General features: G+C 44.3%; 2 protein-coding genes across 2 annotated transcripts; both read right to left on the reverse strand.

Moving 5' to 3' along the window:
* Window positions 1–242: 242 nt before the first annotated feature.
* LOC311146953 (ciliogenesis-associated TTC17-interacting protein-like) lies at window positions 243–8,398 on the reverse strand (the record flags this gene model as incomplete). The annotated part of the gene is made up of 6 exons (XM_084183567.1): window positions 243–476; window positions 579–667; window positions 3,188–3,311; window positions 4,420–4,524; window positions 4,626–4,712; window positions 8,387–8,398. The coding sequence occupies 6 exons, from the start codon at window positions 8,396–8,398 to the stop codon at window positions 243–245; spliced, it is 651 nt and encodes a 216-aa protein (XP_084039693.1).
* A 3,608-nt stretch (window positions 8,399–12,006) lies between these two features.
* On the reverse strand, window positions 12,007–18,997 carry LOC311146546 (uncharacterized protein). The gene is made up of 3 exons (XM_084183062.1): window positions 18,938–18,997; window positions 12,534–12,816; window positions 12,007–12,383 (listed from the first exon to the last, which is right to left on the reverse strand). The coding sequence occupies exons 1-3, from the start codon at window positions 18,981–18,983 to the stop codon at window positions 12,227–12,229; spliced, it is 486 nt and encodes a 161-aa protein (XP_084039188.1). The 5' UTR covers window positions 18,984–18,997; the 3' UTR covers window positions 12,007–12,226.
* Between the last annotated feature and the right edge of the window lie 238 nt (window positions 18,998–19,235).

Below are 19,235 nucleotides of genomic sequence, written 5' to 3' on the forward strand. Positions count from 1 at the left end.
TTTTAAAAATAAATGTGATGGATACTTTTTGTCTTCTTCTAATGCCTCTTAAGGGAAAAGTAATCCAAAAGTAACAGAAAATAATCAGATTACATTACTGAGTTTGGGTAATTCAAAAGTTACATTACTGATTACAATTGTGGACAGGTAACTAGTAACTAACGGATTACAAAGATTAGAAAGTAACCTACCCAACCCATTCAGGTCAGTGCAGATGAAGGAGAGGAAATATGGAGAGGAATCTACTTCAGACTATTGAGACAGCCCCCGTGTGTATCCTCAGGATGAGGTGTTGAAGGTGCTCCCCGAGGGTCGGCGGGAGGCGCAGGGGGATAAATACTTGCGGGCGAACACAAAGACAACACAGAGACAACGCTAGGTTTCCGTAGTAACAGGAACTGCAGGAAGTCGGCCATCATGGCGCAGAGCTCCGGGTGCTGCCGCAGGTACGTGGCATGCTCCGCCTTCAACTCCTCCTGTCACACACACAAACACGTCAGATAATGTTGGAAACCTAGGGGTTAGTGGTTTAAGAGTAAGAGAGTAGGGGGTAAGTGGTAGGATGTAGGGAAAGACACCTTTCTGTCCCGAAACTTGGAGTGCATCTGCATATCCTCTTCCCAGGCTAGAGGCCTCTTCTCAAACACAGGTTCATCATCCCTCACCTCTGACACACAACACATACATACACATGAACATGAAAACAGGGGAACACCTTTGTATGTGAGCATATGTGTGTTTGGGTACATGTGTGTGTTTGGGTACATGTGTGTGTTTGGGTACATGTGTGTGTTTGGGTACATGTGTGTGTTTGGGTACATGTGTGTGTTTGGGTACATGTGTGTGTTTGGGTACATGTGTGTGTTTGGGTACATGTGTGTGTTTGGGTACATGTGTGTGTTTGGGTGCATGTGTGTGTTTGGGTACATGTGTGTGTTTGGGTACATGTGTGTGTTTGGGTACGTGTGTGTGTTTGGGTACATGTGTGTGTTTGGGTACATGTGTGTGTTTGGGTACATGTGTGTGTTTGGGTACATGTGTGTGTTTGGGTACGTGTGTGTGTTTGGGTACATGTGTGTGTTTGGGGTGGGAGCAGCAGTAGGTTCATGGTGACGGGAGAGCACACCTGCACTCGGCTGGCCATGTACCAAAAGGGGAACAGGATATAACATCACACAGAGAGAAAGAGATGGCAGGAGCAGTGGTGCCCTGTAGGGCCTGGGTCTCTCTGGTCTGGTGTAAATCAAAATCAAATCAAATCAAATTTTATTGGCCACATGCGCCGAATACAACAGGTGGAGACATTACAGTGAAATGCTTACTTACAGCCCTTAACCAACAGTGCATTTTTTTTTTAAAATAAAAAAGTAAAAAAGTAAAATAAAACAACAACAAAAAAGTGTTGAGAAAAAAGAGCAGAAGTAAAATAAAATAACAGTAGGGAGGCTATATATACAGGGGGGTACCGGTGCAGAGTCAATGTGCGGGGGCACCGGCTAGTTGAGGTAGTTGAAGTAATATGTACATGTGGGTAGAGTTAAAGTGACTATGCATAAATAATTAACAGAGTAGCAGCAGCGTAAAAAGATGGGGTGGGGGGGCAGTGCAAATAGTCCGGGTAGCCATGATTAGCTGTTCAGGAGTCTTATGGCTTGGGGGTAGAAGCTGTTGAGAAGTCTTTTGGACCTAGACTGGGCACTCCGGTACCGCTTGCCGTGCGGTAGCAGAGAGAACAGTCTATGGCTAGGGTGGCTGGAGTCTTTGACAATTTTGAGGGCCTTCCTCTGACACCGCCTGGTATAGAGGTCCTGGATGGCAGGAAGCTTGGCCCCAGTGATGTACTGGGCCGTACGCACTACCCTCTGTAGTGCCTTGCGGTCGGAGGCCAAGCAGTTGCCATACCAGGCGGTGATGCAACCAGTCAGGATGCTCTCGATGGTGCAGCTGTATACTTTTTTGAGGATCTGAGGACCCATGCCGAAATCTTTTCAGACTCCTGAGGGGGAATAGGCTTTGTTGTGCCCTCTTCACGACTGTCTTGGTGTGGTTGGACCATGATAGTTCGTTGGTGATGTGGACACCAAGGAACTTGAAGCTCTCAACCTGTTCCACTACAGCCCCGTCGATGAGAATGGGGGCGTGCTCAGTCCTCTTTTTTTTCCTGTAGTCCACACTCATCTCCTGTGTCTTGGTCACTTTGAGGGAGAGGTTGTTATCCTGGCACCACACGGCCAGGTCTCTGACCTCCTCCCTATAGGCTGTCTCATCGTTGTCGGTGATCAGGCCTACCACTGTTGTGTCGTCGGCAAACTTAATGATGGTGTTGGAGTCGTGCCTGGCCATGCAGTCATGGGTGAACAGGGAGTACATGAGGGGACTGAGCACGCACCCCTGAGGGGCCCCCGTGTTGAGGATCAGTGTGGCAGATGTGTTGTTACCTACCCTTACCACCTGGGGGGCGGCCCGTCAGGAAGTCCAGGATACAGTTGCAGAGGGAGGTGTTTAGTCCCAGGATCCTTAGCTTAGTGATGAGCTTTGAGGGCACTATGGTGTTGAATGCTGAGCTGTAGTCAATGAATAGCATTCTCATGTAAATGTTCCTCTTGTCCAGGTGGGAAAGGGCAGTGTGGAGTGCAATAGAGATTGTATCATCTGTGGATCTGTTGGAGCGGTATGCAAATTGGAGTGGGTCTAGGGTTTCTGGGATAATGATGTTGATGTGAGCCATGACCAGCCTTTCAAAGCACTTCATGGCTACCGACGTCAGTGCTACGGGTCGGTAGTCATTTAGGCAGGTTATCTTAGTGTCCTTGGGCACGGGGACTATGGTGGTCTGCTTGAAACGTGTTGGTATTACAGACTCAGTCAGGGACATGTTGAAAATGTCAGTGAAGACACTTGCCAGTTGGTCAGCACATGCTCGGAGTACACGTCCTGGTAATCCGTCTGGCCCTGCGGCCTTGTGAATGTTGACCTGCTTAAAAGTCTTACTCACATCGGCTACGGAGAGCGTGATCACATAGTCATCCGGAACAGCTGGTGCTCTCACGCATGCTTCAGTGTAGCTTGCCTCGAAGCGAGCATAGAAGTGGTGTAGCTCGTCTGGTAGGCTTGTGTCACTGGGAAGCTTGCGACTGTGCTTCCCTTTGTAGTCTGTAATAGTGTAAGTGTAAATTATGTCATTATCTATCAGACAGGAAGTAGCAGTGCCACGTGGCTGGGATTTCCTCCACCGAGTCGACCGTCCTCTCCACCCCAAACACCTCCACAACCTCCTCTCCCACCGTCTGCTGCCTGCACCCCAGCTCCCTCTGACCGCACATACAGTGCATTTGGAAAATATTCAGATCCCTTGACTTTTTCCACATTTTGTTACATTACAGCCTTATTCTAAAATTGATTACATACATTTTTTCCCTCATCAATCTACACACAATACCCCATTATGACAAAGCAAAAACAGGTTTGTAGAAATGTTTGCACATTTATTTAAAATAAAAAACAGAAATGCCTTATTTACATAAATATTCAGACTGTTTGCTATGAGACTCAAAATTGAGCTCAGGTGCATCCTGTTGCCTTTGGTCATCCTTGAGATGTTTCTACAACTTGATTGTAGTCCACCTATGGTAAATTCAATTGATTGGACATGATTTGGAAAGGCACACACCTGTCTATATAAAGGTCCCACAGTTGACAGTCAGAGCAAAAACCAAGCCATGAGGTCAAAGGAATGTGTCGAGGCACAGATCTGGGGAAGGGTACCAAAAACTGTCTGCAGCATTGAAGGTCCCCAAGAACACAGTGGCGTCCATCATTCATAAATGGAAGAAGTTTCCAACCACCAAGACTCTTCCTAGAGCTGGCCGCCCAGCCAAACTGAGCAATTTGGGGAGAAGGGCCTCGGTCAGGGAAGTGACCAAGAACCGATGGTCACTCTGACAGAGCTCCAGAGTTCCTCTGTGGAGATGGGATAGGCCTTTATGGTAGAGTGGCCAGACTGAAGCCACTCCTCAGTAAAAGGCACATGACAGCTCGCTTGGAGTTTTCCAAAAGGCACCTAAAGGACTCTTAGACCATGAGAAACAAGATTCTCTGGTGTGATAAAACCACAGTGATGCATGATGGGGGCAGCATCATGCTGTGGGGATGTTATTCAGCGGCAGGGACTGGGAGACTACTCAGGATCGAGGGAAACATGAATGGAGCAAAGTACAGAGAGATCCGTGATGAAAACCTGCTCCAGAGCGTTCAGGACCTCAGACTGGGGCGAAGGTTCACCTTCCAACAGGACGACTCTAAGCACACAGCCAAGACAACGCAGGAGTGGCTTCGGGAAAAGTCTCTGAATGTCCTTGAGTGGCCCAGCCAGAGCCCGGACTTGAACCCGATTGAACATCTCTGGAGAGACCTGAAAACGTTCTTCCTCAGAGCAAGGACCCTCAGCAGCAGCAGGTTAGATCCCTCACACACTAACCCCTTCAGAGAGGACAGAGGGTACGACACAGTCTGCTTCCTCACCTCCTACACACACACACACGGTTAAAATTCCTCAGATAGAAATCCTTCTCAAAGAGCACAATGTAAAAACATACACTCTGCCCCCTTACCTCCCCCCTTCTCACCTCTCCCACAGTGGTGATTTTGTTCACCACCAGCTGTCCATCTCGCTGAACCATGTGACACTTCCTGTCCAATCGGTGGTTTTGAAGCTGAGAGCAGAGGATTGATGGGAATGTTAGATTGCAGAGTTTGGTCCTCTGTAGAAGGCTGAGCTATAGTCAATGAACAGCATTCTTACATACAGTGCCTTGCAAAAGTATTCATCCCTCTTTGCGTTTTTCCTATTTTGTTGCATTACAACCTGTAATTTAAATGGATTTTTATTTGGATTTCATGTAATGGACATACAGTTGTGGTGAAAAGTTTAGAGAATGACACAAGTATTGGTCTTCACAAAGTTCGCTACTTCAGTGTTATGAGATGTTACTATGGTATACTAAAGTATAATTACAAGCATTCCATAAGTGTTAAAGGCTTTTATTGACAATTACATTAAGTTTATGCAAAGAGTCAATATTTGCAGTGTTGACCCATCTTTTTCAAGACCTCTTTAATCCGCCCTGGCATGCTGTCAATTAAGTTCTGGGCCACATCCTGACTGATGGCAGCCCATTCTTGCATAATCAATGCTTGGAGTTTGTCAGAATTTGTGGGTTTTTGTTTGTCCACCCGCCTCTTGAGGTTCTCAATGGGATTAAAAATGTATGCACTCACTAACTGTAAGTCGCTCTGGATAAGAGCGTCTGCTAAATGACTAAAATGTAAAATGTAATTAAGGTCTGGGGAGTTTCCTGGCCATGGACCAAAAATGTCGATGTTTTGTTCCCCGAGCCACTTAGTTATCACTTTTGCCTTATGGCAAGGTGCTCCATCATGCTGGAAAAGGCATTGGTCGTCACCAAACTGTTCTTGGATGGTTGGGAGAAGTTGCTCTCGGAGGATGTGTTGGTACCATTCTTTATTCATGGCTGTGTTCTTAGGCAAAATTGTGAGTGAGCCCACTCCCTTGGCTGAGAAGCAACCCCACACATGAATGGTCTCAGGATGCTTTACTGTTGGCATGACACAGGACTGATGGTAGCGCTCACCTTGTCTTCTCCGGACAAGGTGTTTTCCGGATGCCCCAAACAATCGGAAAGGGGATTCATCAGAGAAAATGACTTTACCCCAGTCCTCAGCAGTCCAATCCCTGTACCTTTTGCAGAATATCAGTCTGTCCCTGATGTTTTTCCTGGAGAGAAGTGGCTTCTTTGCTGCCCTTCTTGACACCAGGCCATCCTCCAAAAGTATTCGCCTCACTGTGCGTGCAGATGCACTCACACCTGCCTTCTGCCATTCCTGAGCAAGCTCTGCACTGGTGGTGCCCCGATCCCGCAGCTGAATCAACTTTAGGAGACGGTCCTGGCGCTTGCTGGACTTTCTTGGGCGCCCTGACGCCTTCTTCACAACAATTGAAGTTCTTGATGATCTGATAAATGGTTGATTTAGGTGTAATCTTACTAGCAGCAATATCCTTGCCTGTGAAGCGCTTTTTGTGCAAAGCAATGATGACGGCACGTGTTTCCTTGCAGGTAACCATGGTTAACAGAGGAAGAACAATGATTTCAAGCACCACCCTCCTTTTAAAGCTTCCAGTCTGTTATTCTAACTCAATCAGCATGACAGAGTGATCTCCAGCCTTGTCCTCGTCAACTCTCACCTGTGTTAACGAGAGAATCACTGACATGATGGCAGCTGGGCCTTTTGTGGCAGGGCTGAAATGCAGTGGAAATGTTTTTTTGGGGGAGTATGTTCATTTTCATGGCAAAGAGGGACTTTGCAATTAATTGCAATTCATCTGATCACTCTTCATGACATTCTGGTGTATATGCAAATTGACATCATCAAAACTGAGGCAGCAGACTTTGTGAAAATTAGTATTTGTGTCATTCTCAAAACTTTTGAGCACGACTGTACACAAAATAGTCCAAATTGGTGAAGTGGAAGGAAAAAAATAACTTGTTTCCAAAAATTCTAAAAAATAAATTACGGAAAAGAGGTGCATGCATATGTATTCACCCCCTTTGCTATGAAGCCCCTAAATAAGATCTGGTGCAACCAATTACCTTCAGAAGTCACATAATTAGTTAAATAAAGTCCACCTGTGTGCAATCGAAGTGTCACATGATCTCAGTGTATATATACACCTGTTCTGAAAGGCCCCAGAGTCTGCAACACCACTAAGCAAGGGGCACCACCAAGCAAGCGGCACCATGAAGACCAAGGAGCTCTCCAAACTGGTCAGGGACAAAGTTGTGGAGAAGTACAGATCAGGGTTGGGTTATAAAAGAATATCAGAAACTTTGAACATCCCATGGAGCACCATTAAATACATTATTAGAAAATTGAAAGAATATGGCACCACAACGAACCTGCCAAGAGAGGACCGCCCACCAAAACTCACGGACCAGGCAAGCTTATAGAGACATACCCCAAGGGACTTGCAGCTGTAATTGCTGCAAAAGGTGGCTCTACAAAGTATTGACTTTGGGGGGTGAATAGTAATGCACGTTCAAGTTATTTTTGGCCCTGGTTACCTCTTTCTTACCTCTACCTGCCTCTTTCTTTGTTTTTATAATGCACACCAGATGTGCATTGAAGTACAGATTGAACTTGTATTTAGAATATAATATTTATAATGCATGTATTATGTATTTATAACACTTGGATAATTAACTTTTAAATAGTGTTTCACATTCTCTACTGGTTGAAATTATGTCTCATTTAATGAAAAACTACACCTATCCTGTGTCCTCAGATCAATGCCGATGAAGGAAATTAGATAGTGAGATGAACCGTTTAGAGTATTTACATGATGCATAGGAAGGGTAGTGTACATTTTTTAAATTCTGTATATATGAATTACAAATCAGCCTTTAACTAGTTAAATCATGTTTGTAGTCTATTGTATAGTTACAATGTGTAACCATTGCTGTCCCAGGACCAGGATTGGTAAACACTGTTGAAGTGTATAATTTTAATAGATACATGCAGACAAAGTGTTAAGTTTTATACTCCTGGGATTGGATGACTGAAAAAGAATGTCTCACAGACATTCATACATGAACTGCACCTTTATTTGCCAAGGTAGAGTACATGATCAGTGAATATATTCAATGTACAGGCTACAATGTGGGGATCTCATGCATGGTCATAACTACATGTATATAGGACTTGCATCATTGGCACAAAGTTAAATATTCTACTCAATCCATAGGCTTCATTAATGTCATTCAGACTGTTTTGAGGTTGATACAACCAGTTATGATAGCTGAGGTTCATAGCTAGGTTCTGAACTAATATTTATACCAAACGTTTTAGGGTCCATACAACGATCGGCTACATAGCTAGCTACACATCCATAAGCATACAGGTATTTTTTTATCCTCCACTACTACACAATAAGCAAGAAAATAGTTAGCTAGCTACGTTACTTCAGCTCCATTGCATAGCAAATATCAGCAAGGCAAGCTTACAAAATTGTACATTCAATTTGCACTAAATGCTTTAGCTAGCTAGATTCTTTACATCCACTGTTTCACAAGACGACAGCCTGGTTTGGTGGTTGTTTCAGGAGTCCCTAAAACATTAAACAACCAGTATTACAATTTCATACTCATGTCACAACGCCAATAAAGCTAGCCAGTCAGCTAGCTTGCTAAATAGCGATTTTCGTCAATTAACTTTGACAAAAAAATCTGCGTAATCGTTTGTCTCAACATTAACATATTCCTCTCAACTGTACATTTTTTGCATGATTCGTTATGACGTTACAATTATTTACATTCGCTTCCATCCTAGTATTTTTGTCAACCATATTTGCTGAAGATAGTCTCCAGCCTTGAGTCTTTTTCTTCTTCTTTGATGAGGTTTAACGGCGGTTGGCATCCAATATGTTGCATTACCGCCACCTACTAGACTGGAGTACAACTGCTTGAAAAATATATAATAAATAAATACCCTACCATCTAACACTACTCACAAATTATAAATAAATAAATAAATATATATATATATATATATATATATATTCATAATAATTAACACCACCCTACCTGTAACTCTTCTGATGTCAAGTCTCACACACCCAAATACCTCTCTGCAGCTGCCACCACAACCTAAATTTTCTTCGACTTACGTTCCATCCCTGCAGTACAATTAATAACCATTGCTATTAATGCTAAAAATCCAATCTTACTGAAACATATATCACTTGTTGGCCTATTCCTCTGTACTGGTACATACAGCTGTGGAAAAAATTAAGAGACCACTGCAAATGTTTCTTAAATCAGTATCTCTACATGTATGACAGCCATTCCATGCCAGTGTCTGTTGAATTCCACTGAATTAGGCACTGATTAGGTGATCACATGAACCAAATCTTATTTAACGAGGAAAAGTATAAAAACCACTGCTGTGGTCATCACTATCCTCTTGCAATAGGACCAGCAGGATGGCAAAAAACAGTGCTAATAGTACCTCAAAAGTAATATTAATCAAAAAATAACTATTGACCATGCCAAAAGAGTTGAAAAGGAAAGTTTTGAGTGAGGAAAAGAAGGGTTCAATTTTGGCTTTACTGGCAGAGGAATACAGTGAGCGTCAGGTTGCTTCCATCCTTAAAATTTCAAAGACGGCGGTTCATAAGAACAAGGTCAAGCAGCAGACATTGGGGACAACAAAGCTACAGACCGGCAGAGGGCGAAAACGACTCTACTGACCGGGATGACCGCCAACTCATTCGAATGTCACTCAACAACCGTAGGATGACATCAAGTGACCTACAAAAATAATGGCAAATGGCAGCTGGTGTGAAGTGCACCGCGAGGACGGTTTGAAACAGGCTCCTAGGGGCAGGGCTGAAGTCGTGCAAAGCCAGGCTGAGGTTTGCAAAAGACCATAAGGATTGGACCGTAGAGGACTGGAATAAGGTCATCTTCTCTGAGTCCAATTTTCAGGTTTACCCAACACCTGGTCGTCTAATGGTTAGACGGAGATCTGGAGAGGCATACAAGCCACAGTGTCTCGCACCCACTGTGAAATTTGGTGGAGGATCGGTGATGATCTGGGGGTGCTTCAGCGATGCTGGAATCGGGCAGATTTGTCTTTGTGAAGGACGCATGAATCAAGCCACGTACAAGGTTGTCCTGGAAGAAAACTTGCTTCCTTTTGCTCTGACATTGTTCCCCAACTCTGAGGATTGGTTTTTCCAGCAGGACAATGCGCCATGCCACACAGCCAGGTCAATCAAGGTGTGGATGGAGGACCACCAGATCAAGACCCTGTCATGGCCAGCCCAATCTCCAGATCTGAACCCCATTGAAAACTTCTGGAATGTAATCAAGAGGAAGATGGATGGTCACAAGCCATCAAACAAAGCCGAGCTGCTTGAATTTTTGCGCCAGGAGTGGCATAAAGTCACCCAACATCAATGTGAAATACTGGTGGAGAGCATGCCAAGACGCATGAAAGCTGTGATTGAAAATCAGGGTTATTCCACCAAATATTGATTTCTGAACTCTTCCTAAGTTAAAACATTAATATTGTGGTGTTTAAAAATGAACATGAACTTATTTTCTTTGCGTTATTCGAGGTCTGACAACACTGCATATTTTTTGTTATTTTGACCAGTTGTCATCTTCTGCAAATACATGCTCTAAATTACAATATTTCTATTTGGAATTTGGGAGAAATGTTGTCAGTAGTTTATAGAATAAAACAAAAGTTATTTTTACCCAAACACATACCTTTAAATAGTAAAACCAGAGAAACTGATAATTTTGCAGTGGTCTCTTCATTTTTTCCAGAGCTGTATATACTACTCACCACTCCTCCCCCTTGACCCATCTTCCTCTACTTTCTTCACTGCCTCAGCATATAACAACTTCTTCACTACTCTAACCCTGGAAACCTCAATCTACCTCTCTCGCACGGGACATTTCTGATCCCCAGCCCCATGGGCACCCCTACAATTAGCACATACCACTACTTTCCCCAATGCTACACATTCCTTTGTCTCATGACCTTCTGCACACTTCTCACACCTTGGGACCTCCCTCCTACACACTGCTGCCACATGCCAATACGTTTGACACCTGTAACATCGTACTGTATTCAGCACATAAGCTCATACAGGATAACTTATAAACTCTGCAAAAAAAGAAACGTCCCCTTTTCAGGACCCTGTCTTTCAAAGATAATTCGTAAAAATCAAAATAACTTCACAGATCTTCATTGTAAAGGGTTTAAACACTGTTTCCCATGCTTGTTCAAATGAACCATAAACAATTAATGAACATGCACCTGTGGAACGGTCGTTAAGACACTAACAGCTTACAGACGGTAGGCAATTAAGGTCACAGTTATGAAAACTTAGGACACTAAAAGAGGCCTTTCTACTGACACTGAAAAACACAAAAAGAAAGATGCCCAGGGTCCCTGCTCATCTGCGTGAACGTGCCTTAGTCATGCTGCAAGGAGGCATGATGTGGCCAGGGCAATAAATTGCAATGTCCGTACTGTGAGACGCCTAAGACAGTGCTACTAGGAGACAGGACGGACAGCTGATCGTCCTCGCAGTGGCAGACCACGTGTAACAACACCTGCACAGGATCGGTATATCCAAACATCACACCTGCGGGACAGGCACAGGATGGCAACAACAACTCCCCGAGTTACACCAGGAACGCACAATCCCTTCATCAGTACTCAGACTGTCCGCAATAGGCTGAGAGAGGCTGGACTGATGGCTTGTAGGCCTGTTGTAAGGCAGGTCCTCACCAGACATCACTGGCAACAATGTCGCCTATGGGCACAAACCCACCGTCGCTGGACCAGACAGGACTGGCAAAAAGGGCTCTTCACTGACGAGTCGCGGTTTTGTCTCACCAGGGGTGATGGTCAGATTCGCGTTTATCGTTGAAGGAATGAGCATTACACCAAGGCCTGTACTCTGGAGCGGGATCGATTTGGAGGTGGAGGGTCCATCATGGTCTGGGGCGGTGTGTCACAGCATCATCGGACTGAGCTTGTTGTCATTGCAGGCAATCTCAACGCTGTCCGTTACAGGGAAGACATCCTCCTCCCTCATGTGGTACCCTTCCTGCAGGCTCATCCTGACATGACCCTCCAGCATGACAATGCCACCAGCCATACTGCTCGTTCTGTGCGTGATTTCCTGCAAGACAGGAATGTCAGTGTTCTGCCATGGCCAGCAAAGAGCCCACATCTCAATCCCATTGAGCACGTCTGGGACCTGTTGGATCGGAGGGTGAGGGCTAGGGCCATTCCCCCCAGAAATGTCTAGGAACTTGCAGGTGCCTTGGTGGAAGAGTGGGGTAACATATACAGTTGATTCATATACATTCTTGTAGGTGTGAACATAGCTACTGAGCAAAGTACGGGTGTCTCTCAACAACTGTTTTTAATTTGTATACATCAGTAAGTCTCTTTAAGGCTTCATCAGTCCAATGGTAGCAGAGGCAGTGAACATACACACACAAGCTGCAGACATACACATTCAGTCAGTCAGTCAAGCACGCACACACACACACACACACACACACACACACACACACACACGCACACACACACACACACACACATCTTCTCAGTGCAGTTGGTATCAGTCCAGTCTGTTGTTACGGTAACGGCTACCCTCGTACTCTCCTTCATTGGATCTGTTCATCCGCTGGCGAATCCTCAGCTGCTTCAGGCGGTTCTTATCCACCTCTCTCTTCATCAGGATGAACCCTATTATACCTGCAGGGAGACCTATCATCCTACAGAGAGAGAGAGAGGGGAAAGAGAGCGAGAGAGAATGGGAACTTACCAAAGGGGTTATTCACCTGAATACAATATCAAATTGTCAGCCGTTTCTATACAATAGAAATCTGAATATAAACCACGTTAGAGAACAAAGGGTCTCTCACCAGGCATATCCGATCTTCATCATGGGGTTCTTGGCCTTTCTCGTGGGGATGTACACTGGTCCCTCCTCCTCAGTCTCTTCCTTTTGCTCTTTCAGCGTGTCAGTCGTTTTCTGCTGATCAGCGCTTCTCGGCTGTTCTGTTTTGGTGCTGATCAGTGTCGGCCTGGTGGTGGTCAGTGGTCGGTAGAGTCGGGTGAGACACCAGGGAGGAATGCACCTCAGAGCCTGTAACTTGATCGGGCACCTCTGTGTCCATAGTGACCGGCCTGGGATCTGACACAAACCTAAAACAGTGAGAGTACTGGTCAGGTCAAATAATTCTAGCCTTCGGAATCAGCTGCCCCAGTATCTATGCGTTAGAGATGTTGACGATGAGTATGACGGGTCTCCTGTCTAATGCCTAGGAATCCCTGATTCAAACTCCCATTTGACAGCTTTGCAAGCGTTACGTCAAAATACGTTCGTTACTCACCAAATATGGAGTTTCGCTGAGCAATCATCTTCATTTACTCCCGATACGGCCGGTATGTACTTCCAAAATAGGTTTAAATAAAAATGTACAAACAACCGAAAAAATGCCTCTTCGGTACCTCCAATGTACTGAGCGGTTGTAGCCTTCCGACCTGTGCATGGCAGTCATGAGTGATTTACATTGGAGGAGCCAAATAGGCATTTTGTCGGTTATTTGTAAATGCTTATTTATACCTTTTTTGAAGTACATACAAATACAATTTTATTTGTCACTTGCGCCGAATACAACGGGTGTAGACTTTACCGTGAAATGCTTGGTTACGAGCCCTTCCCAACGATGCAGAGTTTAAACAATTATAATACAAAGACAAATAGTAACACATTAATATAATACAGAAGAATGGAGCTATAAACAGGGAATACCAGTACCATATCAATGTGAAGGGGTACGAGGTATTTGAGGTAGATACAGCATGTACATGAAGGCATGGTAAAGTGACTAGGCATCAGGACAGATAATAATAAGAGTAAAATAGAGAACAGAGTAGCAGCATATGAGGAGTGTGTGTGTGTGTGTATTTGTGTTGTGTCGGTATGTGCGTGTGTTATGTGTGGGCGTATGTAGTGTATGTGAATGTGTGTGGGTTTTGTGTGAGAGTATCAGTGTAGTGTGTATATAGTGCGTACATACAGTGAACTCCAAAAAAGTATTGGGACCAGTAGCACATTTGTTGTTGTTTTGGCTCTGTACTTCAGCACTTTGGATGAAATGACACAATGACTATGACGTTAAAAGTGCAGACTGTCAGCTTTAATTTGAGGGTATTTTCATCCCTATCGGGTGAACAGTTTAGAAATTACACAATTTTCTGTACATAGTCCCCCCACTTTAGGGGACCAAAGGTATTGGGACAAATTCCCTTATGTGTATTAAAGTAGTAAAAAGTTTAGTCATTGCGTGCTATGAATATAAAACCAAATACTTAACTTTTTACTACTTTAATACACATAAGGGAATTTGTCCCAATTCCTTTGGTCCCCTAAAGTTATTTCCCCTCTTGTCCAGTTGGGAGAGGGCAGTGTGAAGTGCAATTGAGAAAGTGTTATCTGTGGATCTGTTGGGGTGGTATGCGAATTGGAGTGGGTCCAGGGTGTCTGGGATGATGGCGTTGATGTGTGTCATGACCAGCCTTTCAAATCTATTAATAATGACAGATGCAAGTGCTACAGGGCAACAGTAATTTAGGTAGGTTACCTTGGAGTTCTTGGGAACAGGGACAATGGTGGTCAGCTTTAAACATTATGGGATTACAGACGAGAGGAGAGATTGAAAATGTCAGTGAAGACACTTGCCAGCTGGTCTGCGCATACTTTGAGAACGCACCTGGCCAGGCAGCCTTGCGAGTGTTAGCCTGTTTAATAGTTTCTCACATCGGCCACGGAGAGCGAGATCCCACAGTCATCCGGAACAGGGGCTTTCACACAAGACTCAGTGCTGTATTCCTCGAAGCGAGCATAAACAATTATTTAGCTCGTTTGGGAGTTCTGCATCACTGGTCATCTGACGGCTGGGTTTCCCTTTGTAATCCGTTATCGTCTGCAAGCCCTGCCACATACGATGAGTGTCGGAGCCGGTGTAATAGGATTCCATCTTCCTCCTATATTGTCCTTTTGAATGTTTGATGTCTAGTCGGAGGTCGTAACGGGCTGTCTTGTATGCGTCCGTGTCCTGTTCCTTGTAAGCGGTACCACTAGCCTTTAGCCCAGTGTTTGGATACGTTCGTATAGTCACTGTGGGGATGACGTTGTCTATGCACTTATTGATGAAGCCCGTGACTGATATGGTAAACTCCTCAATGCTATCGGACGCTATCGGATGAAACCCGGAACATCTTCCTGTCTGTGCTAGCAAAACAGTCTTTTATCCTCGCGTCTGCTTCATCTGACCACTTCCGTATTGAGCGCGTCACTTGCACTTCCTGTTTGAGCTTTTGTTTGTATAAAAGAAGCAGGATAGTAAGAGTTGCGATCAAATTTGCCTAAGGGAGGGTAGAATAAAAGTGTTCTAGAGTTTTAGCGCCCCTAGTGGCGCAGGAGCCGTGTTGGTAAAAGTGAGGTAGAACGGTTTTAAGTCTCCCCATGTTAATGTCTCCACCCACAAGAAATGCTGCCTCTGGGTGAGCAGTTTCTTGTTTGTTTATGGCCCCATACAGTTCATTCAGTGTCAGTGGTGTTGGCTTGTGGAGGGATGTAGACAGACGTGATAATTATGGATGAGAACTCTCTTGGTAGAGAAAAGTCTGCAGCTTCCCATGTGGTATACTATATCAGTTGAGCGAAAGCTCGACATTTCCTTCACAATGGAAACAGCACACAAGTTGTTGTTTATGAAGAGGCACACCCCTCCCCCTTGGACTTGCCCGAGGCCTCCTTCGTCCGATTGTGCTGCTGCATGGAGAAACCACTGAGTTCTACATACATAGTCATCCAGCCACATCTCTGCAAGGCATATAATATTGCAGCTTTTCAAGTTTCTCTGATTGGAGACTCTCGAACGAAGCTCATCCATCTTATTCTCGAGTGACTAGACATTTGCCAATAGAACGGAAGGGAGTGCCGATCGATATTCTCTTTGTCTCAGTTTTACAAGGATGCCGACTCGTCTGCTGCATCTACGCCTGCAGTGTTTTGGTAGCCCATGAAACAGTGGAATGAACAAGGGAACAGCTGAGTCGGAGTAGAAGTCAGATTTGAAGTCGAAATCGAGGTTAGTAACTGTCGATTCTTTGTGGTTCTGTATAATCTGAGGGAAATATGCGTCTCTAATACGGTCATACATTTGGCAGGAGGTTAGGAAGTGCAGCTCAGTTTCCACCTAATTTTGTGGGCAGTGGGCACATAGCCTGTCTTCTCTCTCGGTCTGCCCAAGGCGACCTCTCTCAATAGCAAAGCTATGCTCATTGAGTCTGTACATAATCAAAGCGTTCCTTCATTTTGTGTCAGTCACAGTGATCAGGTATTCTGCTTCTGTGTACTCTGTTTAGGGCCAAATAGCATTCCAGTTTGCTTTGTTTTTTGTTTAGCTCTTTCCAATGTGTCAAGTAATTATCTTTTTGTTTTCTCATGATTAGGTTGGGTCTAATTGTGTTGCTGTCCTGTGGCTCTGTGGGGTCTGCTTGTGTTTGTGAACAGAGCCCCGGGACCAGCTTGCTGAGGGGACTCTTCTTTAGGTTAATCTCTCTGTAGGTGATGGCTTTTTTATTTTTTATTTTTATTTCACCTTTATTTAACCAGGTAAACCAGTTGAGAACAAGTTCTCATTTACAACTGCGACCTGGCCAAGATAAAGCAAAGCAGTGCGATAAAAACAACAACACAGAGTTACATATGGGGAGGTTATGGAAGGTTTGGGAATCACTTCCTTTTAGGTGGTTGTAGAATTTAACGACTATTTTCTGGATGTTGATAATTAGCGGGTATCGTTCTAATTCTGCTCTGTGTGCATTATTTGGTGTTTTACGTTGTACACAGAGGACATTTTTGCAGAATTCTGCATGCAGAGTCTCAATTTGGTGTTTGTCCCATTTTGTGAATTCTTGGTTGGTGAGAGGTCCCCAGACCCATATAATTAGGAATTAGAATACTAGAATGGACATGAATCTTCTTATGATGGTCCAAAGGTCAGCCATGTTGGTCAAGGAGTTGGTCAACCATGATTTTTTCAGTGCTGTGATAAGATAGTGTTATCTGCACTGTGTGAAGAACCTTGGCGTGACCCTGGACAACACCCTCCGCTAACATCAAAGCGGTGACCCGATCCTGCAGGTTCATGCTCTACAACATTCGCAGAGTACGACCCTACCTCACACAGAAAGCGGCACAGGTCCTAATCCAGGCACTTGTCATCTCCCGTCTGGATTACTGCAACTCGCTGTTGGCTGGGCTCCCTGCCTGTGCCTTTAAACCCCTACAACTCATCCAGAACGCTGCAGTCCGTCTGGTGTTCAAACTTCCCAAGTTCTCTCATGTCACCCCGCTACTCCGCACACTCCACTGGCTTCCAGTTGAAGCTCGCATCTACTACAAAACCATGGTGCTTGCCAACGGAGCTGTGAGGGGAACGGCACCTCCTTACCTTCAGGCTCTGATCAGACCCTACACCCAAACGAGGGCACTACATTCATCCACCTCTGGCCTGCTAGCCCCCCTACCTCTACGGAAGCACAGTTCCCGCTCAGCCCAGTCAAAGCTATTCGCTGCTCTGGCACCCCAATGGTGGAACAAGCTCCCCCAAGACAGCGGAGTCACTGACCACCTTCCGGAGACACTTGAAACCCTACCTCTTTAAGAAAAAAAGGGTGGTTGTCCCACTGGCTATCCTAAGTTGAATGCACCAATTTGTAAGTCGCTCTGGATAAGAGCGTCTGCTAAATTACTTAAATGTAAATGTGTGTTAACTAGCTAGCCAGCCAGTTTTAGAGGAATGATTCAATAATTTTTTTTCAAATTAACTGCCAATATTCAATTAAAGCAATGCAGTCAATCCACAGTCATACACTGGCTCAAATCAGATGATGATAGGACTTAGACAAGTTGTAAATGCAATGAGTACTGATATTGTATCATAATAGCACTCACAGCTTTCCAAGAAAACTGAATCTGATACATTTATGGTGTTTACATGTACAGTATTTTAGAGGCTATTTATAAGGAAAATTGGTATAAAACACATATAAACTGTATTTATAATTAGATGACAATATTTAAGGTTGACTATAATTCCATTACAAAATTTCTGATACATCACATGCCTTACTTTTATTTTCCTGCATAAGTAAAAGCAGAAAATTTTGCAACGCCAGTGTTGTGGGTTCGATTCCCACGGGGGGCCAGTATGAAAAATAAAAAAATGATGTATGCACTCACTAACTGTAAGTCGCTCTAGATAAGAGCGTCTGCTAATTGACTAAAATGTAAATGTAAAATTCATCACCTATGCCTCTACTGCCATTCATTACAATTAGACTGGTTTTGGATTTCTCCCTGACCAAGAGTGCGTTCGTAAATTTCTTCTGGCTATCTACTCCGATTTCAGAGAACTCTCGTTTGAGTGTGCCAGAGCGCAGAATATCTGATGAATTTACGAACGCTCATCACCCGTTTAATATTGCCGTGTCAGTAAACATCGGCAAAAAAGCGTAACAGCACATTTACAGTCACCAACGCTGTGGATAACATGAAAACAGCCTAACCAGCTCTGCTAGGGCGAGTAAAATGGTCAGAGTGAGGTGTTCTCTCATTTATGTCTGAGAGTAGCTAGCAAGTTAGCCAACGATTGTTGGGTTCTTGACTGCGGTTGTGAGGTCAAAACGCTCGGATCAACTCTACTCCTCGGCCAGATCGTCCAGTATGCCCTCTGAACGCTCCGAGAGGAGAGACAAGGCAAGGGCCTTCTACACCGTCAAAAAGGAACATAAAATTCGGCATCCAAATTAGGATCTGGCTAAAAATACTTTAAAAAGTGATAGAACCGATTGCCCTCTACCTGAGATAGAGATCCTATAAAATTACTAGTGCGGATATCATAAACTTTGTTCCAAAATGGGGCTAAAATGACAGCCATGTTGGGGTGTGTTCGTAAATTCAATCTGGAGTACCAGAGTGCGCTCTGGGCGTTCGTAAATCCAGAGCGTTGTCAGATTGTCCGTTCGTAAATTCAGAGCGTTTCTCTCTCGTTCACAGCTTTGTGGAAGTTACCCCTGGTGTTGATGTTTTCATTTGACCTGTGTTTTCAAACCTGTGCAGCAGGTGAAGGACAGCAGACAAGGAGAGGAACACCCGTTACATGATAATTACCCCTAAAAACTGCTGACACCCTATGTTTATGTGTTATATCGAAATAAATGTTTTTTTAGCAGTTCAGAATAAACATACCTTTAAACATCACCGACCTCGCAAGCTTCCTACAGGGTGCCGCCATCTTGTGTAAAAGTGGACTCTGCTTGGGCATGCGCAAAGCGCCATTCATGCTTTCTACAGCCCTCTGCTGTCACCTAACGGACGATTCACCGAGAGATTTGTCAGCCAGTGTCATTAGGGTTGGTAGATTTATCAGTGGAAAATAAAGCATGATCATCTTTGGCTATATTCATTCATTACGATCATCATCATATCAACTCCAACTAGGTATAAATGTGATCCCCCTCCACCCAGGTTAATAACTTCATTATCT

This window comes from Coregonus lavaretus (assembly GCF_964263955.1).
Source record: "Coregonus lavaretus genome assembly, chromosome: 19".
In the NCBI taxonomy this organism is placed as follows: Eukaryota; Metazoa; Chordata; class Actinopteri; order Salmoniformes; family Salmonidae; genus Coregonus; species Coregonus lavaretus.

Bases quoted from the DNA above. Each gene is read 5' to 3' on its own strand.
- LOC311146546 (XM_084183062.1), bottom strand. From the start codon at position 18,983: ATGGCGGCACCCTGTAGGAAGCTTGCGAGGTCGGTGATGTTTAAAG. The intron at 12,817-18,937 runs GTATGTTTATTC...TCACTGTTTTAG, and splicing joins GAGGTCGGTGATGTTTAAAG to GTTTGTGTCAGATCCCAGGC. The intron at 12,384-12,533 runs GTGAGAGACCCT...CTCTCTCTGTAG, and splicing joins ATGAAGATCGGATATGCCTG to GATGATAGGTCTCCCTGCAG.